General features: G+C 45.7%; 1 protein-coding gene across 1 annotated transcript in view; it reads left to right on the top strand.

The window, feature by feature from the left end:
- The window catches only part of LOC130368547 (protein unc-13 homolog B-like), a 350,187-nt gene that overhangs the window by 191,156 nt on the left and 132,916 nt on the right, over positions 1–26,115 (top strand). The window contains exon 7 of the mRNA XM_056572347.1: positions 20,868–20,988. Within this exon, the coding sequence (XP_056428322.1) occupies positions 20,868–20,988 (121 nt within the window). The remainder of the gene's footprint in view (positions 1–20,867; positions 20,989–26,115) is intronic.

Below are 26,115 nucleotides of genomic sequence, written 5' to 3' on the forward strand. Positions count from 1 at the left end.
TTTTAGTGAAATTTTTTTTACACATGCAAAAGTCGTGAAACCCCTGTGGGGTATTACGGCTTACTTTACCCCTTGTTACGTTCCTCAAGGGGTCTAGCTTCCAAAATGGTATGCCATGTGTTTTTTTTTTGCTGTCCTGGCACCATAGGGGCTTCCTAAATGCGACATGTCCCCCCCATTTCAGCAAAATTTGCAATTGTGACTCCTTCTCTTCTGAGCATTGTAACACTCCAGTAGTGCATTTGACGTCCACTTATGGGATACTTCCATACTCAGAAGAGATGAGGTTACAAATTTTGGGGGGTATTTTCTGCTATTAACCCTTGCAAAAATTTTAAATTTGGGGGGGAAACACAAATTTTTGTGAAAAAAAAAATATTTTTTTTACATATGCAAAAGTCGTGAAACTCCTGTGGGGTATTAAGGCTCACTTTATTCCTTGTTACGTTCCTCAAGGGGTCTAGTTTCCAAAATGGTATGCCATGTGTTTTTTTTTCTTTTTGCTGTCCTGGCACCATAGGGGCTTCCTAAATGCGACATGCCCCCCAAGCAAAATTTGCTCTCAAAAAGCCAAATATGACTCCTTCTCTTCTGAGCATTGTAGTTTGCCAACAGTGCACTTTAGGTCCACTTATGGGGTACCTCCATACTCAGAAGAGATGGGGTTACAAATCTTGGGGGTATTTTCTGCTATTAACCCTTGCAAAAATGTGAAATTTGGGGGGAAACACACATTTTAGTGGAAAAAATAAAAAAAAATTACATATGCAAAAGACGTGAAACCCCTGTGGGGTATTAAGGCTCACTTTATTGCTTGTTACGTTCCTCAAGGGGTCTAATTTCCAAAATGGTAAGCCATGTGTTTTTTTTGTTGCTGTTCTGGCACCATAGGGGCTTTCTAAATGTGACATGCCCCCGAGCAAAATTTGCTCTCAAAAAGCCAAATATGACTCCTTCTCTTCTGAGCATTGTAGTTCGCCCGTAGAGCACTTTAGGTCCACTTATGGGGTGCCTCCATACTCAGAAGAGATGGGGTTACAAATTTTGGGGGGTACTTTCTGCTATTAACCCTTGCAAAAATGTGAAATTTGGGGGAAACACACATTTTAGTGAAAACATTTTTTTTTTACATATGCAAAAGTCATGAAACCCCTGTGGGGTATTAAGGCTCACTTTATTGCTTGTTACGTTCCTCAAGGGGTCTAATTTCCAAAATGGTATGCCATGTGTGTTTTTTTGCTGTTCTGGCACCATAGGGGCTTCCTAAATGCGACATGCCCCCCGAGCAAAATTTGCTCTCAAAAAGCCAAATATGACTCCTTCTCTTCTGAGCATTGTAGTTCGCCCGTAGAGCACTTCAGGTCAACCTATGGGGTACCTCCATACTCAGAAGAGATGGGGTTACAAATCTTGGGGGTATTTTCTGCTATTAACCCTTGCAAAAATGTGAAATTTGGGGGGAAACACACATTTTAGTGGAAAAAATAAAAAAAAATTACATATGCAAAAGTCATGAAACCCCTGTGGGGTATTAAGGCTCACTTTATTGCTTGTTACGTTCCTCAAGGGGTCTAATTTCCAAAATGGTATGCCATGTGTGTTTTTTTGCTGTTCTGGCACCATAGGGGCTTCCTAAATGCGACATGCCCCCCGAGCAAAATTTGCTCTCAAAAAGCCAAATATGACTCCTTCTCTTCTGAGCATTGTAGTTCGCCCGTAGAGCACTTCAGGTCAACCTATGGGGTACCTCCATACTCAGAAGAGATGGGGTTACAAATCTTGGGGGTATTTTCTGCTATTAACCCTTGCAAAAATGTGAAATTTGGGGGGAAACACACATTTTAGTGGAAAAAATAAAAAAAAATTACATATGCAAAAGACGTGAAACCCCTGTGGGGTATTAAGGCTCACTTTATTGCTTGTTACGTTCCTCAAGGGGTCTAATTTCCAAAATGGTAAGCCATGTGGTTTTTTTGTTGCTGTTCTGGCACCATAGGGGCTTTCTAAATGTGACATGCCCCCCGAGCAAAATTTGCTCTCAAAAAGCCAAATATGACTCCTTCTCTTCTGAGCATTGTAGTTCGCCCATAGAGCACTTTAGGTCCACTTATGGGGTGCCTCCATACTCAGAAGAGATGGGGTTACAAATTTTGGGGGGTACTTTCTGCTATTAACCCTTGCAAAAATGTGAAATTTGGGGGAAACACACATTTTAGTGAAAACATTTTTTTTTTACATATGCAAAAGTCATGAAACCCCTGTGGGGTATTAAGGCTCACTTTATTGCTTGTTACGTTCCTCAAGGGGTCTAATTTCCAAAATGGTATGCCATGTGTGTTTTTTTGCTGTTCTGGCACCATAGGGGCTTCCTAAATGCGACATGCCCCCCGAGCAAAATTTGCTCTCAAAAAGCCAAATATGACTCCTTCTCTTCTGAGCATTGTAGTTCGCCCGTAGAGCACTTCAGGTCAACCTATGGGGTACCTGCATACTCAGAAGAGATGGGGTTACAAATTTTGGGGGGTATTTTCTGCTATTAACCCTTGCAAAAATGTGAAATTTGGGGGGAAACACATTTTAGTGAAAAAATTTTTTTTTACACATGCAAAAGTCGTGAAACACCTGTGGGGTATTAAGGCTCACTTAATTCCTTGTTGCGTTCCTCAAGGGGTCTAGTTTCCAAAATGGTATGCCATGTGGTGGTTTTTTGCTGTTCTGGCAACATAGGGGCTTCCTAAATACAACATGCCCCCCTAAAAACATTTCAGAAAAGCGTACTCTACAAAATCCCCTTGTCGCTCCTTCGCTTCTGAGCCCTCTACTGCGCCCGCCGAACACTTTACATAGACATATAAGGTATGTGCTTACTCGAGAGAAATTGGTCTACAAATACAAATATAAATTTTCTCCTTTTACCGCTTGTAAAAATTCAAAAATTGGGTCTACAAGAACATGCAAGTGTAAAAAATGAAGATTGTGAATTTTCTCCTTCACTTTGCTGCTATTCCTGTGAAACACCTAAAGGGTTAAAATGCTGACTGAATGTCATTTTTAATACTTTGGGGGTGTGTGCAGTTTTTATAATGGGGTCTTTTATGGGGTATTTCTAAAATGAAGACCCTTCAAATCCACTTCAAACCTGAATTGGTCCCTGAAAAATAGTGAGTTTGAAAATTTTGTGAAAAAATTGAAAATTGCTGCGGAACTTTGAAGCCCTCTGATGTCTTCCAAAAGTAAAAACTTGTCAATGTTATGATTCAAACATAAAGTAGACATATTGTATATGTGAATAAAAAAAAATATTTGGAATATCCATTTTCCTTACAAGCAGAGAGCTTCAAAGTTAGAGAAACGCAAAATTTTCAATTTTTTCATCAAATTTGGGGATTTTTCACCAAGAAAGGATGCAAATTACCACAAAAATTTACCACCATATTAAAGTAGAATATGTCACTAAAAAACAATCTCGGAATCAGAATGATACCTAAAAGCATTCCAGAGTTATTAATGTTTAAAGTGACAGTGGTCACATGTTCAAAAAACACTCTGGTCCTAAGGTGTAAAATTTCCTGGTCCTTAGGGGTTAAGGGTTGAAACACTCTTGTGAACTCCTGTTGTTGACTGCTCCAGGCTGTGTCATTCAGCAACTACATGGTTTAGTGATGCTGCTGGGCTTGGTGCTTTTGGATGGTAGAACTAACTAACATGCATCTTCAATATAGATTTCAACAATTACCTTTTAATGTTAGGTGTTCTGAACCCCTCTTGTGTACTCATGCTGCTGCCTGCTCCTGTCTGTGTCATTCAGCAACTACATGGTTTAGTGATGCTGCTAGGCCTAGGGCATTGCCTATATATGTTTATGGTAGCACTAGGTACCATACATCTTCAATTGAAATTTCAACATTCATCTTTTATTCTTAGTGATTGTGAGGCCCTATTGTCTCCTCATCTGCCACCAACTCCAGGCTGTGCCATTCAGACACTATATGGTCTCCTCATGCTTCAACCACCTCCAGGCTTTGTCATTCAGCCACTATATGGTCTCCATATATTGACTGTGTATTGTAGGAAACATGTGGCTATCCTTGAGTTACTCTCCCAGCATTATTGCCATGTTGATACCAGACCAGTAATAAAAGGAATATTGCCAAGGACTAGCAGAAACAGGGAACTGTGGATACTGAGCACCGGCTGCTGGAATTGACTGACTATCCCAGGTGGTAGATTTACCATTTTGAAGTTCCTCATTTCCAGTAGGCTTTAAGTCATTCATTCTTTGTTGTGGTTCTTCAGTTGCAGAATTAAGTTGTATCATGTTTCCTGTTCCACCGATGAGCTAATGTCACTGTAACACACAATACTCATATTTTCATCTAATGAAGAATCATTTTCTTCAGAGAACGCATGTATTATTTTATTATTTTGAATGTCAGGTGGTATTCTGACAATTTCTGATTATAAAGGAATTTTGTAATCTGGGACACAGGTAAAAATAAGTATTTTTAAGCGTACTGTAGCACATTTTTCTGCCCTCATTAGTGCATACCACATACCTACATCTAAGTAGTGTACTATTTTGTACCTGTTAATCTGTCAAGGGTCTATATACTGTGAAATGACAGCCAATAGTATACACCTGCTGCTGTTCTTGACAAATACTGTTTTAAGCAGAGTGAAGCTTATTGTACTCCCCTCATATACGCAATAAGTATGTCAGGCAGAGTAGTGACATTTCAATGACAAAATCCATAATATCAATTTCAAAATCTTAAATTTTAATTTAAAAATCATAAATTTCAATGGTCTCGTCATGCTTCTGCCAACTCCAGGCTGTGCCATTCAGACACTATATGGTCTCCTCATGCTTCAGCCAACTCCAGGCTGTGTCATTCAGCCAATATATGGTTTACTGATGCTGCTGGGCCTGGGAATAAAAATGTTTGTTATGATAACACGCCAGTTTAAATTTCAAACTTCATTTTTTTTTCTTAGGGATTGTGAAGCCCTGGGGTCTCCTCATGCTTCATCCAACTCCAGACTGTGTCATTCAGGATAAATATGGTTTACTGATGCTGCTGGGCCTGGGAATAAAATTTTTTGTTATAGTAGCACTAGCTACCGCAAACTTTCAGTTTAAATTTCAAACTTTGTCTCTTTCTCAGGGATTGTGAAGCCCTGGGGTCTTCTCATGCTTCAACCAACTCCAGGCTGGGCCACTCAGACACTATATGGTCTCCTCCTACTGATGCCACCTCCAGGCTCTGTCATTGTGCCGCCATGTGACATGTGACTCCTTGTTAGATTAGGTCCTTTGTATCGCCATGCCGGGACCCGGGCACTAAAACTTGGGAGTTAAAAGTTCCATTTCAAAATCCTCAATTTTGATTTCAAAATCTTAGATTTCTATTTAAAATTCTTATATTTCAATGGTCTCCTCATGCTTTTGCCAACTCCAGGATGTGTCATTCAGGCAATATATGGTTTACTGGTATTGCTGGGCCTGGGTCTTGGAATAAAAATGTTGTTATGGTATCACTAGCTACCCAAAATCTTTGGTTTAAAATTCCAACTTTGTCTTTTTTTCTTAGGGATTGTTAAGCCCTGGTGTCTACTCATGCTGCTGCCAACTCCAGGCTGTGCCATTAAGGCAATATATGGTTTACTAATACTGCTTGGCCTGGGTCTGGGAATAAAAATGTTGTTATGGTAGCACTAGCTACCCAAAAACTTTGGTTTAAATTTCAAACTTCTTTTTTTCTTAGGGATTGTGAAGCCCTGGCGTCTACTCATGCTGCTGCCAACTCTTGGCAGTGCCATTCAGACACTATATGGTCTCCTTATGCTTTAGCCAACTCCAGGCTGTGCCATTCAGGCAACATATGGTTTACTGATGCTGCTCGGACTGGATCTGGGAATAAAAAATTTGTTATGGCAGCACTAGCTACCCAAAATCTTCGGTTTAAGTTTCAGAATTCATTTTATAATCTTAGGAATTGTAAAGACCTAGTGTCTACTCATGCTGCTGTAAACTCCAGGCTGTGCCATTCCTCCACTATATGGTCTCCTCATGCTGCAAACACCTTCACACTGTGTCATTCAGCATCTACATGGTCTCCTCATGCTGCCAACACTTCCATGCTGTGTCATTCAGCCACTATATGGTCTCCTCATGCTGCCAACACATCTACGCTGTGTCATTCAGCCACTATATAGTCTCCTCATGCTGCTAACACCTGGACACTGTGTCATTAAGCCACTATATGGTCTCCTCATGCTGCCAACACCTCCACACTGTGTCATTCAGCCACTATATGGTCTCCTCATGCTGCCAACACCTCCATGCTGTGTCATTCAGCCACTATATGGTCTCCTCATGCTGCCAACACCTCCATGCTGTGTCATTCAACCACTATATGGTCTCCTCATGCTGCCAACATCTGGACACTGTGTCATTGAGCCACTATATGGTCTCCTCATGCTGGCAACACCTCCACGCTGTGTCATTCAGCCACTATATGATCTCCTCATGCTTCAGCCTCATTCAAGCTGTGTCATTTAGCCACTATATGGTCTCCTCATGCTGCCAACACCTCCACGCTGTGTAATTCAGTCACTATATGGTCTGCTCATGCTGCCAACACCTCCACACTGTGTCATTCAGCCATTATATAGTGCCCTCATATTGCCCACACCTCCACGCTGTGTCTTTCAGCCACTATATGGTCTCCTCATGCTGCCAACACCTCCATGCTGTGTCATTCAGCCATTATATAGTGCCCTCATGCTGCCAACACCTCCACACTGTGTCTTTCAGCCACTCTATGGTCTCCTCATGCTGCCAAAACCTCCACGCTATGTCATTCAGACACTATATGGTCTCCTCATGCTGCCAACACCTCCACGCTGTGTCATTCAGCCACTATATGGTGTCCTCATGCTGCCTACACCTCCACGCTGTGTCATTCAGCCATTATATAGTGCCCTCATGCTGCCAACACCTCCACGCTGTGTCTTTCAGCCACTATATGGTCTCCTCATGCTGCCAACACCTCCATGCTGTGTCATTCAGCCATTATATAGTGCCCTCATGCTGCCAACACCTCCACACTGTGTCTTTCAGCCACTCTATGGTCTCCTCATGCTGCCAAAACCTCCACGCTATGTCATTCAGACACTATATGGTCTCCTCATGCTGCCAACACCTCCACGCTGTGTCATTCAGCCACTATATGGTGTCCTCATGCTGCCTACACCTCCATGCTGTGTCATTCAGCCATTATATAGTGCCCTCATGCTGCCAACACCTCCACGCTGTGTCTTTCAGGCACTATATGGTCTCCTCATGCTGCCAAAACCTCCACGCTATGTCATTGAGAAACTATATGGTCTCCTCATGCGGCCAACACCTCCACGCTGTGTCATTCAGACACTATATGGTCTCCTCATACTGATGCCACCTACAGGCTCTTTTATTGTGCCTCTCTGCAGCAGTGATTCCAAAAGAGATGCCGGTAATCTGCATGTCATTCTGAATAACAGTATTATTTCACTACCCCAGCACACTCCATATGCGTGTTAGAACACAGCAAAGTATTCTACACCCCCTATTGAGGCTCTCTGTAGGCCAGAAATAGCCGTTTTTAATATAGATTTGCTGCAAATAAATTCGGATCAAAACAATTATTTTTTTTTAAATTTGGCAAATTGGCCGAATTAAATTTTTCAAAAGTTCGCTCATCTCTACCACCAAGTATTGATGTGATGCTTCGACTTCTAAGAGATGGAAGGGAAAAAAGTATGGTCCATTATAACCGGTGGGTGTAATACTTCCCCTGTAAGGCTCTACTCTCGCACTATTAATTCCCTTCTTGGCAAATGTTACTCGCCCTAAAAAGGGCATCCCACACAGGAACCTCTCCCTATTTCTACCTACAAACACTGCCATTTCCCAGGGTTTTAAGGTGGAAATAGGGAGAGGTTCCTGTGTGGGGCCGCCCTTTTTAAAACGAGTAATATTTTCCTCGAAAAGGTGGAAGGTAACAACAAATTGTCCATTGTAGCAGGTGGGGGTAAAAACTTCCCCTGTAAGAACCTACTCTCGCACTATTAATTCCCTTCTTGGCAAATGTTACTCACCCTAAAAAGGGCATCCCCACACAGGAACCTCCCCCTATTTCTACCTACAAACACTGCCATTTCCCAGGGTTTTAAGGTGGAAATAGGGAGAGGTTCCTGTCTGGGGCCGCCCTTTTTAAGACTAGTTAAATTTTCCTCGAAAAGGTAGAAGATAACAACGAATTGTCCATTGTAGCAGGTGGGGGTACAAACTTCCCCTGTAAGACCCTACACTCGCCCTATTAATTCCCTTCTTAGCAAGTGTTACTCGCCCTAAAAGGACGTGCCCACACAAGAAACTCTCCCAATTTCCACTTAAAAACCCTGGGAAATGGCAAGTAACACTTGCCAGCAAGGGAATTAATAATGCAAGATAGGGCCTTACAGGGGAAGTTTTTACCCTCCACTGGTTACAATGGACCATATGTTTTTCCCTTCCACCTTTTAGAGGTCTTTGCATCACATCAATACTTTGTGGAGTAGGTGGCACATGGTGTTCTTTTTGCACACCTTTCCTTTTCTTAGATATAAAAAAAATTGGGGTTCATATATTTTATCCAAAGAAAAGTAAAGTTTTAGCTAATGCATATCCTCAATACTTGTGATCTGATGCAGATGAATTTCTGTAACTTGGGAGCAGCACCTTAAATATGTTTTGCTCCATCCATATTTGTGAAAAACAGTATTTGTCTACAACAGAAGCAGGTGAGTACTTTTGGCTGGCTTTCTTTAGGCCTTAGGACTATAACAGGAACAAAATGGTAAATCACGTAGATGAACGTACCTGGTATGAAACTTATGAGGGGAGTACAATACACTCCACTACACTTAAAATAGTATTTATCTACAACAGCAGCAGGTGTGTACTTTTGGCTGGCCTATCATAGTAACTAGGCCCTTAGGACTATAACAGGAACAAAATGGTACACCACCTATGTACGCACAGGTTACACTTAATAGAGGACAATATGCTCTGCTACGCAAACTGTATTAGGCACTCATAGCAGGTGATTATGGCTTTTAGTGCTCTGTTCACCCTAACTGGCTGGCTACTATTAGCTTTTCAATTGTTGTACACACCAGTGCTGCAGCACTCAGTCGCTGTGTACTACACCCAAAATTGCACTTTCGCTCTCAATATCTCTCTCTTCCCTATCAGTGCTTTTAGGCTGGATTTGGGCTTGAGGCGAATCACTGCTGTAATACACCAAAAATTGCACTTTCTCTCTCAATCGCTATTCCTTTCCTATCAGTGCTTCTAGGCTGGATTTGGGCTGGAAGTGAATCGCTGCTGTAAAAATGCTTTTCTTTGCAACACACACTGCTCTCAGTCCCTCTCTATCTGCAATAGAACACTGGAATGGCTTGTTGCAAGATGGCTGCCGATTATATAGGGCTGTGACATCACAGGGGTGCAGGCGTGGCTTGCTACTGATAGGCGGCATGCTGCATGTGATTCAGGGTCATCCCGCCTACCCATGTACCCACGTTCCCAGCATTCCTTTACCCATGTCCTGACATGTGGAGCCATCATCTCAGATGCCCTGGAGTCTGGACCGCACTAAATGGAGTTCAATGAAGCGATTCACTCGATCAAATCGCGGCAATATTCGGATTAGTTGCAAAGCAAATTTTTCCTGAAATTCGTAACAAATTCGGATTCGTAAGATTTGATTCGCTCATCACTAATGTTCACCAAAGTATTTGTAATAGGCCTTGTTTTTTGTAGGAAAAGTGTTATTTTGTAGTGGAACAATGTGATATACCATATTGGAGCATTGAACCCTTTTTTAACCCTTTTTTAACCTTATTTAAAAATAAAGGTATTATAGAGGTATAGCGTTCACATGTTTTGATCAGTTTAATTTTTTAGGAGGTGTGGGGACAAACATCTGCAGTTTCAGCATTGCCTTTTTCTTTTTTCCTATAGCATTTACTATGAACGATAATTATTGTTATATAGTAATGGGAACCTGTTGTCAATTTCATACTGCCTGAACCATGAGTCATCTGGGCGGTCCCCAGTGGCTTCTCCTCCCACTGCCAGCCATGATTGAGAAATCTCTTCTTTTACTCAAACCAGAAGAGGTCAATCAATCAAGGCTTGTGGGCTGGAGTGAAGATAATATCCCTTCTCCAGGGTATACTAGGAGTGCTTAGTTGGCTCCTGTCCACTCAGTACCCTACAATTACATGTTGAGCTAATATATGGACAGTAGTAGATTTGCATCAACCCTTTTTTCTAATTTGCATCGTAAATTCTACAGGATACAGCAGTTTAGCTAGCCAAATATAAAAATAATGACACCACAGAAATGCATAGTTGTTACCTCCACTAGACTGTTGTTATATATTTAAGGCAACAAAATGTCTCCTAGCTTTGTGGTGAAGTTCCTCTGATGTACCCACCAGCTTAGCACTAAATTAGAGGGTTTCAGAGGTTCGCAGAATGGAGTACTTACCGGCCTGTAAGGAGAATAGGGTTCCCCGATTCCATTCTATTGGGGATCCTTGGGACAAATATGGAATGCTTAATGGTAGCTAAGATTTCATAGATCAAGAGCATATCTGTGGATTACCACCTCTGAGCCTCTACAGTGCCAGCTACTGAAAGGATATGGAATATAGCAGTTAAATGAGGAATAGGGAGATGGTCAAGCGTAAGGCATAAAAGGGCCATGTTAAGTTCCCAGGGTATATAACTGTCCAATATCTTACACAGGGTAGTATGAACAGGAGAGAAGAACAGTTTTACCATCAGGCCCTACCACCAGACATAAAATAAGCTGCCCCTCTAAGAATTACAATGCCAGCATATGGGGGACACATCTGGAAAGATAAGAGCCAGATAAGAGGTTGTTAAAGGGGTTTAGCTTGGAAGAAAGACGAGACAGAGGTGATATGATAGAGACTTTTAAATACATAAAGAGAATCAACACGGTAAAGGAGGAAAGCATATTTAACCCCTTAACGATGCAAGACGTATATTTACGTCCTGCGCCGACTCCCGCGATATGAAGCGGGGTCGCGCTGCGACCCCGCATCACATTGCGTCGGTCCCGGCGCTCATCAACGGCCGGGACCCGCGGCTAATACCACACATCGCCGATCGCGGCAATGTGTGGTATTAACCCTTTATAAGCGGCGGTCAAAGCTTCTACAGTGAAAGTGAAAGTATCCCGGCTAGTCAGTCAGGCTGTTCGGGACCGCCGCGGTGAAATCGCAGCATCACGAACAGCTTACAGGACACCGGGAGGGCCCTTACCTGCCTCCTCGGTGTCCGATCGATGAATGACTGCTCCGTGCCTGAGATCCAGGCAGGAGCAGTCAAGCGCCGATAACACCGATCACAGGCGTGTTAATACCCGCCAGTGATCAGCATGAGAGATCAGTGTGTGCAGTGTTATAGGGCCCTATGGGACCTATAACACCGCAAAAAAAAAGTTAAAACAAAAGTGTTAATAAAGGTCATTTAACCCCTTCCCTAATAAAAGTTTGAATCACCCCCCTTTTCCCTTAAAAAAAATAAAACAGTGTAAATAAACATATGTGGTATCGCCACGTGTGTAAATGTCCGAACTATAAAAATATATCGTTAATTAAACCGCACGGTCAATGGTGTACACGTAAAACAATTCCAAAGTCCAAAAAAGCATATTTTGGTCATTTTTTATACCATTAAAAAATGGATAAAAAGTGATCAAAAAGTCCAATCAAAACAAAAATGATACCGAAAAAAAACTACAGATCACAGTGCAAAAAAATCAGTCCTCATACCACCCTTTACATGGAAAAATGTAAAAGTTATAGGGGTCAGAAGATGACATTTTTAAACGTATAAATTCTCCTGCATGTAGTTATGATTTTTTCCAGAAGTACGACAAAATCAAACCTATATAAATAGGTTATCATTTTAACCATATGGACCTACAGAATAATGATAAGGTGTTATTTTTACCAAAATATGCACTGCGTAGAAACGGAAGCCCCCAAAAGTTACAAAATGGCGTTTTTTCTTGAATTTTGTCGCACAATGATTTTTTTTCTGTTTCGCCGTAAATTTTTGGGTAAAATGACTAATGTCACTGCAAAGTAAAATTGATGACGCAAAAAATAAGCCAAAATATGGATTTTAGGTGGAAAATTGAAAGGGTTATGATTTTTAAAAGGTAAGGAGGAAAAAATGAAAGTGCAAAAACTGAAAAACCCTGAGTCCTTAAAGGGGTACTCTGTCCCTGGCATCTTATCCCCTATCCAAAGAATAGGGGATAAGATGTTAGATCGCTGCGGTCCCGCTGCTGGGGACCCCGGGGATCGCCGCTGCAGCACCCCGCCATCATTACTGCACAGAGCGAGTTCGCTCTGTGCGTAATGAAGGTCAATACAGGGGCGGAGCAGTGTGATGTCATGGCTCCGCCCCTCATGACATCACGGCCCGTCCCCTTAATGCAAGTCTATGGCAGGGGGGGCGTGACATCCGCCACGCCCCCTCCCATAGACTTGTATTGACGGGGCGGGCCGTGACGTCACGAGGGGCAGAGCCGTGACGTAACGATGCTCCTGCCCCTGTATTGCCCGTCATTACATGCAGAGCGATCTCGCTCTGCGCAGTAATGATAGCGGGGTGCTGCAGCAGCGATCCCTGGGGTCCCCAGCAGCGGGACCCCGGCGATCTGACATCTTATCCCCTATCCTTTGGATAGGGGATAAGATGTCTAGGGGCGGAGTACCCCTTTAAGGGGTCAAAAGAAGAAAAACTGCATCAAGAGGACATAGTTTTAAATTAGAGGGGCAAAGGTTTAAAAGTAATATCAAGAAGTATTACTTTACTGAGAGAGTAGTGGATGCATGGAATAGCCTTCCGGCAGTAGTGGTTGCTGCAAATACAGTGAAGGAATTTAAACATGCATGGGATAAGTATAAGCCATCCTTCATATACGATAGGGCCAGGGACTATTGATAGGATTCAGATTGTTGGGCAGACTAGATGGGCCAAATGGTTCTTATCTGCTGACATATTCTATGTTTCTATGTTATCCAGGAAAAGAAAAACAGAGGTAATTTGTTTTAAAAACGGTTCCATGTCTGTCTCCAGGTTGGGTGTGGTATCGCAACTTGGCTCCCTTCACCTTAATGGAACTGAGCTGCAGAACCACACCCAACCTGGAGACAGACAGGGAATGGTTTTGGAAAGAAATTACTTCTGTTTTTCTATTCCTGGATAACCCCTTTAATTACCAGCAGTGTCACGATGCCGGCTGGCAGGTAGTGGATCCTCTGTGCCAGAGAGGGATTGGCGTGGACCGTGCTAGAGGATCGGTTCTAAGTCACTACTGGTTTTCACCAGAGCCCGCCGCAAAGCGGGATGGTCTTGCTGCGGCGGTAGTGACCAGGTCGTATCCCCTAGCAACGGCTCAACCTCTCTGGCTGCTGAAGATAGGCGCGGTACAAGGGAGTAGACAGAAGCAAGGTCGGACGTAGCAGAAGGTCGGGGCAGGCAGCAAGGATCGTAGTCAGGGGCAACGGCAGAAGGTCTGGAATCACAGGCAAGGAACACACAAGGAACGCTTTCACTGGCACTAGGGCAACAAGATCCGGCGAGGGAGTGAAGGGGAAGTGAGGTGATATAGGGAAGTGCACAGGTGTAAACACTAATTGGAACCACTGCACCAATCAGCGGTGCAGTGGCCCTTTAAATCGCAAAGACCCGGCGCGCGCGCGCCCTAGGGAGCGGGGCCGCGCGCGCCGGGACAGAACTGACGGGGAGCGGGTAAGGTACGGGAGCCGGGGTGCGCATCGCGAGCGGGCGCTACCCGCATCGCGAATCGCATCCCGGCCGGAGGTAGTAAACGCAGCGCCCCGGGTCCGTGGAACCGACCGGGGCGCTGCAGTGAGGGAAGTGTAGCGAGCGCTCCGGGGAGGAGCGGGGACCCGGAGCGCTCGGCGTAACAGTACCCCCCCCCTTGGGTCTCCCCCTCTTCTTGGGGCCTGAGAACCTGAGGATCAGACTTTTGTCCAGGATATTGTCCTCAGGTTCCCAGGACCTCTCTTCTGGACCACAACCCTCCCAATCCACTAAAAAAAAAGTTCTTCCCCTGACCTTTTTAGAGGCCAAAATCTCTTTGACAGAGAAGATGTCCGAGGAGCCGGAAACAGGAGTGGGAGGAACAGATTTAGGAGAAAAACGGTTGAGGATGAGAGGTTTAAGAAGAGAGACGTGAAAGGCATTAGGGATACGAAGAGAAGGAGGAAGAAGAAGTTTGTAAGAGACAGGATTAATTTGACACAAAACTTTAAAAGGACCAAGATAGCGTGGTCCCAACTTATAGCTCGGGACACGGAAACGGACATATTTAGCGGAGAGCCATACCTTGTCTCCAGGGGAAAAAATGGGAGGAGCTCTTCTTTTCTTATCTGCGAATCTCTTCATGCGAGAAGAAGCCTGTAAGAGAGAATTTTGGGTCTCTTTCCATATGGTGGAAAGATCACGAGAAATTTCATCCACAGCGGGCAGACCAGAGGGCAAGGGGGTAGGGAGGGGGGGAAGAGGGTGACGGCCGTACACCACGAAAAACGGAGATTTGGAGGAAGATTCAGAGATTCTGAAATTATACGAGAATTCGGCCCAAGGTAGAAGATCTGCCCAGTCATCCTGGCGGGAGGAAACAAAATGTCGTAAATAGTCACCCAAGATCTGGTTAATTCTCTCTACTTGTCCATTGGATTGAGGATGGTATGCAGAAGAAAAATTTAATTTAATCTTGAGTTGTTTACAGAGAGCCCTCCAGAATTTAGACACAAATTGGACGCCTCTATCCGAGACGATCTGTGTAGGCAACCCGTGAAGACGAAAAATGTGTACAAAAAATTGTTTAGCCAACTGAGGCGCTGAAGGAAGACCAGGAAGAGGGATGAAATGTGCCATTTTGGAGAATCGATCAACGACCACCCAAATAACAGTGTTGCCATGGGATGGGGGTAAGTCAGTAATAAAATCCATACCAATCAGAGACCAAGGTTGTTCGGGGACAGGTAGAGGATGAAGAAAACCAGCGGGCTTCTGGCGAGGAGTCTTATCCCGGGCACAGATAGTGCAGGCTCGCACAAAGTCCACCACATCAGTCTCTAGAGTCGGCCACCAATAGAAGCGAGAGATGAGTTGCACAGATTTCTTGATGCCCGCATGACCTGCGAGATGGGAGGAGTGACCCCATTTGAGGATCCCAAGGCGTTGGCGTGGAGAAACAAAGGTCTTTCCTGGAGGAGTTTGCCTGATGGAGGCTGGAGAAGTGGAAATCAGGCAGTCAGGAGGAATGATGTGTTGAGGAGAGAGTTCAATTTCAGAGGCATCTGAGGAACGAGAGAGAGCATCGGCCCTAATGTTTTTATCAGCAGGCCGAAAGTGAATTTCAAAATTAAATCGGGCAAAGAACAGAGACCACCTGGCCTGACGAGGATTCAGCCGTTGGGCAGACTGGAGGTAGGAGAGGTTCTTGTGATCGGTGTAAATAATAACTGGAAATCTTGATCCCTCCAGCAGATGCCTCCATTCCTCAAGTGCTAATTTAATGGCTAGAAGCTCTCGATCCCCGATGGAGTAGTTCCTCTCCGCCGGAGAGAAGGTCCTGGAAAAAAAACCACAAGTAACAGCATGCCCGGAAGAGTTTTTTTGTAGAAGGACAGCTCCAGCTCCCACTGAGGAGGCATCAACCTCCAATAGGAAGGGTTTAGATGGGTCAGGTCTGGAGAGCACGGGAGCCGAAGAAAAGGCAGACTTGAGTCGTTTAAAGGCGTCTTCCGCTTGAGGAGGCCAAGACTTGGGATCGGCATTTTTTTTTGTTAAAGCCACAATAGGAGCCACAATGGTAGAAAAATGTGGAATAAATTGCCTGTAATAATTGGCGAACCCCAAAAAACGTTGGATGGCACGGAGTCCGGAGGGGCGTGGCCAATCTAAGACGGCAGAGAGTTTATCTGGGTCCATTTGTAGTCCCTGGCCAGAGACCAAGTATCCTAGAAAAGGAAGAGATTGGCATTCAAACAGACATTTCTCTATTTTGGCATAGAGTTGATTATCACGAAGTCTCTGAAGAACCATACGGACATGCTGGCGGTGTTCTTCAAGATTGGCAGAAAAAATCAGGATATCGTCCAGATATACAACAACACAGGAGTATAGTAGATCACGAAAAATTTCATTAACAAAGTCTTGGAAGACGGCAGGGGCGTTGCATAGACCAAAGGGCATGACCAGATACTCAAAGTGTCCATCTCTGGTGTTAAATGCCGTTTTCCATTCATCCCCCTCTCTGATGCGGATGAGATTATAAGCACCTCTTAAGTCCAGTTTGGTAAAAATATGGGCACCTTGGAGACGATCAAAGAGTTCAGAGATGAGGGGTAGGGGGTAGCGGTTCTTAACCGTGATTTTATTAAGACCGCGGTAGTCAATGCAAGGACGTAGAGAGCCATCTTTTTTGGACACAAAGAAAAATCCGGCTCCGGCAGGAGAGGAGGATTTACGGATAAAGCCCTTTTTTAAATTTTCTTGGACGTATTCAGACATGGCAAGAGTCTCTGGGACGGACAGAGGATAGATTCTGCCCCGGGGTGGAGTAGTGCCCGGGAGGAGGTCAATGGGACAATCATAAGGCCTGTGAGGAGGTAGAGTCTCAGCTTGTTTTTTGCAAAAAACGTCCGCAAAGTCCATATAGGCCTTAGGGAGACCGGTTACATGAGGAAGCACAGGGACACGGCAAGGTTTACTGGGAACCGGTTTTAAGCAGTCCTTGGAACAAGAGGGCCCCCAACTCTTGATCTCCCCAGTGGACCAATCCAGGATTGGGGAATGGAGTTGAAGCCAGGGAAGTCCAAGAAGGATTTCAGAAGTGCAATTGGGGAGAACCAACAGTTCAATCCTCTCGTGATGAGATCCGATGCACATTAGAAGGGGCTCCGTGCGGAAACGTATAGTACAGTCCAATCTTTCATTGTTTACACAATTGATGTAGAGGGGTCTGGCGAGACTGGTCACCGGGATGTTGAACCTGTTGACGAGGGAGGCTAAGATGAAATTTCCTGCAGATCCAGAGTCCAAGAAGGCCACAGCAGAGAAGGAGAAGGCAGAGGCAGACATCCGCACAGGCACAGTAAGACGTGGAGAAGCAGAGTAGACATCAAGGACTGTCTCACCTTTGTGCGGAGTCAGCGGACGTCTTTCCAGGCGGGGAGGACGGATAGGACAATCCTTCAGGAAGTGTTCGGTACTAGCACAGTACAGGCAGAGATTCTCCATGCGGCGTCGTGTCCTCTCTTGGGGTGTCAGGCGAGACCGGTCGACCTGCATAGCCTCCACGGCGGGAGGCACAGGAACAGATTGCAGGGGACCAGAGGAGAGAGGAGCCGGGGAGAAGAAACGCCTCGTGCGAACAGAGTCCATATCCTGGCGGAGCTCCTGACGCCGTTCGGAAAAACGCATGTCAATGCGAGTGGCAAGATGGATGAGTTCATGTAGGTTAGCAGGGATTTCTCGTGCGGCCAGAACATCTTTAATGTTGCTGGATAGGCCTTTTTTAAAGGTCGCGCAGAGTGCCTCATTATTCCAGGATAATTCTGAAGCAAGGGTACGGAACTGTACGGCATACTCGCCAACGGAAGAATTACCCTGGACCAGGTTCAACAGGGCAGTCTCAGCAGAAGAGGCTCGGGCAGGTTCCTCAAAGACACTTCGAATTTCCGAGAAGAAGGAGTGTACAGAGGCAGTGACGGGGTCATTGCGGTCCCAGAGCGGTGTGGCCCAAGCCAGGGCTTTTCCAGACAGCAGGCTGACTACGAAAGCCACCTTAGACCTTTCAGTGGGGAACTGGTCCGACATCATCTCCAAGTGTAATGAACATTGGGAAAGAAAGCCACGGCAAAACTTAGAGTCCCCATCAAATTTATCCGGCAAGGATAGTCGTATTCCAGAAGCGGCCACTCGCTGCGGAGGAGGTACAGGAGCTGGCGGAGGAGATGATTGCTGGAGCTGTGGTAGTAACTGTTGTAGCATAACAGTCAGTTGAGACAGCTGTTGGCCTTGTTGCGCAATCTGTTGTGACTGCTGGGCGACCACCGTGGTGAGGTCAGCGACAACTGGCAGAGGAACTTCAGCGGGATCCATGGCCGGATCTACTGTCACGATGCCGGCTGGCAGGTAGTGGATCCTCTGTGCCAGAGAGGGATTGGCGTGGACCGTGCTAGAGGATCGGTTCTAAGTCACTACTGGTTTTCACCAGAGCCCGCCGCAAAGCGGGATGGTCTTGCTGCGGCGGTAGTGACCAGGTCGTATCCCCTAGCAACGGCTCAACCTCTCTGGCTGCTGAAGATAGGCGCGGTACAAGGGAGTAGACAGAAGCAAGGTCGGACGTAGCAGAAGGTCGGGGCAGGCAGCAAGGATCGTAGTCAGGGGCAACGGCAGAAGGTCTGGAATCACAGGCAAGGAACACACAAGGAACGCTTTCACTGGCACTAGGGCAACAAGATCCGGCGAGGGAGTGAAGGGGAAGTGAGGTGATATAGGGAAGTGCACAGGTGTAAACACTAATTGGAACCACTGCACCAATCAGCGGTGCAGTGGCCCTTTAAATCGCAAAGACCCGGCGCGCGCGCGCCCTAGGGAGCGGGGCCGCGCGCGCCGGGACAGAACTGACGGGGAGCGGGTAAGGTACGGGAGCCGGGGTGCGCATCGCGAGCGGGCGCTACCCGCATCGCGAATCGCATCCCGGCCGGAGGTAGTAAACGCAGCGCCCCGGGTCCGTGGAACCGACCGGGGCGCTGCAGTGAGGGAAGTGTAGCGAGCGCTCCGGGGAGGAGCGGGGACCCGGAGCGCTCGGCGTAACAAGCAGTACAGCATTAACCGGAACAACTCAAGGTGACTGGAATCTAGAAGCTTTAAGGGGCCAATAAGTATACCAAACTTCTATGGAATGTTGAGAAAGACTGCCCTAGATCCCTTTCCCATTGCTCCTAAAAGGTAAGACAGCTAGGACCCAAAAGAAACTGGGATTAATTATATGCAGCCAACATTCGTCCCTTCATTTTAGGCTTATTTAGGAATAAAATGTCATAAGGTGCTGTGTCTAATGTAGATCCCCATTTAAGATAAGAGGTGGTGCAGCTGAAGGTACTTATAGAAATCGTTAGACGACGTGGTAACCTGTCCTCTCTGATATGTCTTCCAAATAAGTAATTGCCTTTTCCACCTAAGAGGAGGAGTCGAATTATGGGAGGATGTACTGGTCCACTGAAAAAATTATCATACTGTATCTAAAAAGACTGAGAAGCTTGGTGGAAAGGACATATAATCACACATGTAAATTAGTGTAACTGTAGGACTACAGGTAACCAGAATGTCACAGAGAAGAATCTCATTTCCAGATGTCACTAGGTATCTCACTATGACGTTATATGTTTAAAGGACAAGTCTCATGATCAAAAACGTATCTTCTATCCGAAGGATAAGGGATAAATTTTAGATTGCGGGGGTGTTCAAGTGCTGGGGCCCCCCGCCATCTCCTGTTTGGAGCCCCGGTGCCCTAGCTGAAGATTGCTGAACGGCTCTCCTATAGAAATATATGGAGGAGGTATAGCGCACTGAGGCTCCAAACAGGAGATCTCAGGGGGCCCCAGCGCTCAGAACCCCGCGATCTAAAGCTTTGGATAGGGGATATGTTTTTTTTATCACGAGACTTGTCCTTTAAGTCTTACTGTGATTCCAATTTGCTGGATGTTGCTAACTATGGCATTGTCTCTAATATGTTCTTTATTAAGAAAATCTTTAAAAAATTTTTTTAAAGGGGTACTACCATGCTGACAACTTATCCCCTATCTAAAGGATAGGGGATAAGTTGCCTGATTGCGCGGTGTCCCGCCGCTGGGGACCCCCGCGATCTCGCACGCAGCACCCCGCTCTCATCAGGCCCTGGAGCGAACATCCGCTCCGGGTCTGATGACGGGGCCGGTGATCGTGACGTCACAGCTCCGCCCCCCTGTGATCTCACTCTCCACCCCCTCAATGCAAGTCTATGGTAGGACTATAGACTTACATTGAGGGGGCGGAGCATGATGTCACATGGGGCGAAGCCGTGATTTCACGATACTCCGGCCCCGTGATCGGCAGTCATCAGACCTGGAGCGATGTTCGCTCCGGGGCCTGATGAGAGCAGGGTGCTGCGTGCGAAATCACGGGGGTCCCCAGCGGCGGGACCCCGCGCGATCAGGCAACTTATCCCCTATCCTTTAGATAGGGGATAAGTTGTCAGCACGGTAGTACCCCTTTAAATAAAAAATATATATTTTTTAAATCACTCTCTTTATTTCCTACTCAACTTGCAAACTATGGAACAACCTCAAGTAGTATAGACGTGTATATATACATATATGGCATATAACCATATCTTTCTGGAAACTTGATTTCTGGTGGTTGTTATGTTTTCTTAAAATGCATTGGTAATGTCTATGGTAATCTTTACTCGATACACATATTCACTTATTCTAGGCGTACATGTTTTTGCTCTAACTTGTTAACAAAGTGTGCTTTTTACCCTGGGAGATGTGAAGCCTCATTTGACCATGAACAGGAGATATGTAACAGATGTGATAATAATTCATACTGATTAAATTTTAGCTCCAAATGTTCAATTGTTTGCAAAAATACCCATGTTGCTTATCTATCAAATACTGTAGCTTATTCTCACTAATTGTTTTAACAGATGGCATGATAGAAAACCAGGAGGATTTAGCCAACGATGAAAATGAAGTCTCTTCTGACAGCTCAGAACTTTGTTCATCTTCACAAAAATACATTCTTAGTACCATCAAAAATGAAATAAGGTACTGTGCACCCTCTATACCACTGTAAATATCACTTTCATGAAGTTTCTTAACAATTTATGTGCCAAATTATTTTGTATACAGCAAAAATAATAGGGGTGTGATGTCAACATGCACAGATTATTGACTTTGGTCTAAATGGGCTATTACAGCATGCAGGTATATTGTGTTATAGACCTTAACAACTAAAGTATAGTGTTTTACGGCAGCTGTAAAGGGGTTCTCTGCTTCTAGACATCTTATCCCCTATCCAAAAGATAGTTGGTATTTATACTTACCGTAATTATACTTTCCTTGAGTCCCCGAAGGCAGCACAGAAGGGATATTCTGGTCTCCTGACCTCCCACTAGGACCGCCCATCTAGATTAACATAATTAATTATTTAATTGATTCCTAGTCCTATATACAGACCCTGCATACAATCCACCATGTGTAATAAAATAGACTGACTGATGCAAAAAACAAACTTTATTGGGTGGGTATTGTGCTGCCTTCGGGGACTCGAGGAAAGTATAATTACGGTAAGTATAAATACCAAATTTCCTCTTCGTCCCCTACGGCAGCACAGAAGGGATTTAACATAGAACAAAAAAGGGGGGGCATCATTTATGAACAGCGGACAAGACCCCGGTGCTGAAGGCTGGGCTCTTGGACTGGAGATCCAGCCGATAATGTCTTGCGAAGGTAGATGTAGTCGACCAGGACGCAGCATTACAAATCTCTGTCAAGGACACCTGCTCCCTTTCAGCCCAAGATGTTGAGGTTGAGCGAGTGGAGTGCGCTCTAAGAGGGTGAGGAGGATCCTTCCCTTGGATAGTGTAGGCTTCTATGATGGTAGTACGGATCCATCGTGCCAACGTGTCTTTAGATGCTTTTAGACCTTTCTCAGCTCTAGTTGTTATAATAAATAGATTTTCATCTCTACGAAAATCTTGCACACGATGAAGGTAACACAATAAACCCCGCTTTCCAATGTGTGATTTCGCAACTCTTCTTCTGAATCCGGATTGGGGTAAAAAAACGCTAAAAAAAGATTCACTATTCACATTAGCCGTAGAAGGTACTTTCGGAACAAACGAGGGCATTGTTCTCAGTCTCACCCCATCCGGTAGAATTTTTAGGTATGGTTCCCGGGATGAAAGTGCTTGCATGTCTCCAAGTCTTTTGGCAGAGGTTACTGCCATGAGAAACAGAACTTTCATGGATAACCACTTAAAATCTATTTCTTCCATTGGTTCGAATGGTGGTAATGTAAGTGCATTTAGCACCAGACACAAATCCCAGGAGGCTACCGGCGGACGAACAGATGGGTTGAGATTTCTTAAAGCCTTGAAAAATCTTCCAATAAGAGGCTGATTATTAAACTTTCCCTCTGTCATAGCATTTATTGCTGTTAAGTGTACCCTCAAGGTATTTGCTTTAAGTCCTTTATCATATCCTGACTGAAGAAACTGGAGGACTGCAGACAGAGATAGTTGAAGATTAGATGCTGTAAGCCATGCTTGAAATTTTCTCCACAGTCTAGAGTAAATAAAGTTAGTTGAAGACTTTCTAGAGGCCAGTAGAGTCTTTACTACATCATCCGATAGGCCCAAAAGTATCAGTCTTTCCCCTTCAGTAGCCAGGCCGTTAGATGCAATCGTTCCGGATGAGGGTGACAGAATGTTTTCTGTAGAAGAAGGTCCGGGACTGGTGGCAACTTCAAATATCTCCCTTCGGACAGCGGCAAAATTGTTGGTAGCCAAGCTCGACGTGGCCAAAATGGTGCTATTAGAATGACCTTGGGAGACTCCAAAAGGATTTTGCTCAAGACCTTCGGCAACACCGGAAGTGGAGGGTACAGGTAGACAAATCTGTTCTTCCAAGGTATAGAAAAGGCGTCTAACACGTCCGGCTGATCGTACTTGATCAATGAACCGAACTTTTCCAACTTGCGATTCCTCCGGGTTGCCATTAAATCTATCTCTGGAATCCCCCACCTGTCTGTCAACATCTGGAAATATCTTGGATTTAATGACCACTCCCCCGACTGTAGAGTCTCTCGACTTAGAAAATCCGCTTGGATATTCAGGCAGCCCTTTGTGTGCACTGCATGGAGATCTATCACTACATCTTCTGCCCAGTTCATAATCTGTGCACATAACTGTTGAAGAGACCGACATCGGGTTCCGCCCTGCTTGTTTATGTAGTAGGCTGCGGCAATGTTGTCTGTCTGCAAGAGCACAGACCTTCTGGAGACAGAGCACTCGTAGTGGAGGAGGGCCATCTGAATGGCCTTTAGCTCTTTGAAATTTGAGGATCTCTTCATCACCGATGGGTTACAAACTCCTTGAATCCAGGTATTCCCTGAATGGGCACCCCAACCTGAAGCAGATGCATCCGTAGTAATTAGTACATGTTCATTGTTGATGAATCTTTTGCCTGAATTCAGATTCGCTTTCTTGGTCCACCAAAGTAAACTGTGACGAACCTTCAGGGAAATTGTTATTATCGAATCCAGAGACTTGAATTGAGGATTGTGGGAGAGAATCTCCAGTTGAAGCTCCCTGAAATGGCCTCTTGCCCACGGCACAGCTTCTATTGTTGCCGTCAAAAGTCCCAAGACGCTCATTGCTCTCCGCACTGATATTGATGGATTTCTGTATACCTGCTGAATTGCCTCTCTTATCTGAACAATTTTTGTTGAGGGCAAGAAAATCTTCATTCTCTCGAGATCCACCGTGAGTCCGAAAAACTGAATCTGACTTGTGGGTGTTAACTCTGATTTTCGGTAGTTCACAATGAACCCTACATTTTGTAGTAACTGGATACAAGCCTGGATGTGAACTTTTAATATTTCTGGTGTTGTGGCAACAACTAACCAGTCGTCCAGGTATGGCACGATCCTGATGGTCTGCAGACGTAGGACTGCTACTAGGACCATTACCACTTTTGTGAAAATTCGGGGTGCAGGTGACAGGCCGAATGGCAGAGCCCGTGTCACGATTCGGCTGGCTGGAGGTGGATCCTCTGTGCCAGAGAGGGATTGGCGTGGACCGTGTCGGTGGACCGGTTCTAAGTTGCTACTGGTATTCACCAGAGCCCGCCGCAAAGCGGGATGGTCTTGCAGCTGCGGTAGCAACCAGGTCGTATCCACCGGCAACAGCTCAACCTCTCTGACTGCTGAGATAAGCGCGGTACAAGGGAGTACACAAGAGCAAGGTCGGACGTAGCAGAAGGTCAGGGCAGGCAGCAAGGATCGTAGTCAGGGGCAACGGCAGGAGGTCTGGAACACAGGCTAGGAACACACAAGGAAACGCTTTCACTGGCACAATGGCAACAAGATCCGGCGAGGGAGTGCAGGGGAAGTGAGGTATAAGTAGGGAGTGCAAAGGTGATCCTCAGTGGCGCAGTGGCCCTTTAAATCGCAGAGACCCGGCGCGCGCGCGCCCTAAGGAGCGGGGCCGCGCGCGCCGGGACAACACAGACGGGGAACGGGTCAGGTACGGAAGCCGAAATGCGCATCGTGAGCGGGCGCGTCCCGCATCGCGAATCGCATCCCGGCTGGGAGTAATATCGCGAATCGCATCCCGGCTGGGAGTATTATTGCAGCGCACCCGGTCAGCAGGTCTGACCGGGGCGCTGCAAATGAGAGAACGCTGTGAGCGCTCCTGGGGGGAGCGGGGACCCGGAGCGCTCGGCGTAACAGTACCCCCCCCTTGGGTCTCCCCCTCTTCTTGGAGCCTGAGAACCTGAGGATAAGACTTTTGCCCAAGATGTTGTCCTCAGGTTCCCAAGATCTCTCCTCTGGGCCACAGCCCTCCCAGTCAACCAAGAAGAATCTTTTACCTCTGACTGTCTTGGATGCTAGAATCTCCTTCACCGAAAAGACGTCTGATGAACCGGAAACGGGAGTGGGAGAAACAACTTTGGGAGAGAAGCGGTTAAGGATGAGTGGTTTAAGGAGAGAGACATGGAAGGCATTGGGAATACGGAGAGAAGGAGGAAGAAGGAGTTTGTAAGAGACAGGGTTGATCTGGCACATGATTTTGAAAGGACCAAGATAGCGTGGTCCCAGTTTATAACTGGGGACACGAAAGCGGACATACTTAGCGGAGAGCCATACCTTGTCTCCGGGAGCAAAAATGGGGGGAGTTCTTCTTTTCTTATCCGCAAATTTTTTCATCCGGGATGAAGCCTGTAAAGGAGAATTTTGGGTTTCTTTCCATATGGTGGAAAGGTCTCGAGTCACTTCATCAACAGCGGGCAAACCAGAGGGCATGGAAGTGGGGAGGGGAGGAAGAGGGTGACGGCCGTACACCACGAAGAATGGGGATTTAGCAGAAGATTCAGAGACTCTGAAGTTGTATGAGAATTCGGCCCATGGTAGAAGATCTGCCCAGTCATCCTGGCGGGAGGAAACAAAATGTTGCAAATAGTCACCCAGGACCTGATTAATTCTTTCTACTTGCCCATTGAATTGGGGATGATAAGAAGAAGAGAAGTTTAATTTGATCTTGAGCTGCTTACAGAGGGCCCTCCAGAATTTAGACACAAATTGAACGCCTCTATCAGAGACGATATGCGTGGGCAACCCGTGAAGGCGAAAAATGTGTATAAAAAATTGCTTTGCCAACTGAGGCGCTGAAGGAAGGCCTGGAAGAGGGAGAAAATGTGCCATCTTGGAGAATCGATCAACGACCACCCAAACAACTGTGTTGCCACGGGATAAAGGCAAGTCAGTAATAAAGTCCATACCAATCTGTGACCAAGGTTGTTCAGGAACAGGCAGAGGATGAAGGAGACCAGCAGGCTTCTGGCGAGGAGTCTTAACCCGGGCACAGACAGTACAAGCACGCACGAAATCAACAACATCAGCCTCCAGAGTAGGCCACCAATAAAATCGAGAGATGAGTTGAAAGGATTTTTTCATGCCAGCATGGCCTGCGAGGTGGGAGGAGTGTCCCCACTTGAGAATCCCAAGGCGCTGGCGTGGAGAAACGAAGGTCTTCCCTGGAGGAGTTTGTCTGATGGAAGCTGGAGAAGTGGAGATCAGACAGTCCGGAGGAATGATGTGTTGCGGAGAGGCTTCCACTTCAGAGGCATCTGAAGAACGAGAGAGGGCATCGGCCCTAATGTTCTTGTCAG

Source organism: Hyla sarda, chromosome 4 (assembly GCF_029499605.1).
Source record: "Hyla sarda isolate aHylSar1 chromosome 4, aHylSar1.hap1, whole genome shotgun sequence".
NCBI classification, from domain to species: Eukaryota; Metazoa; Chordata; class Amphibia; order Anura; family Hylidae; genus Hyla; species Hyla sarda.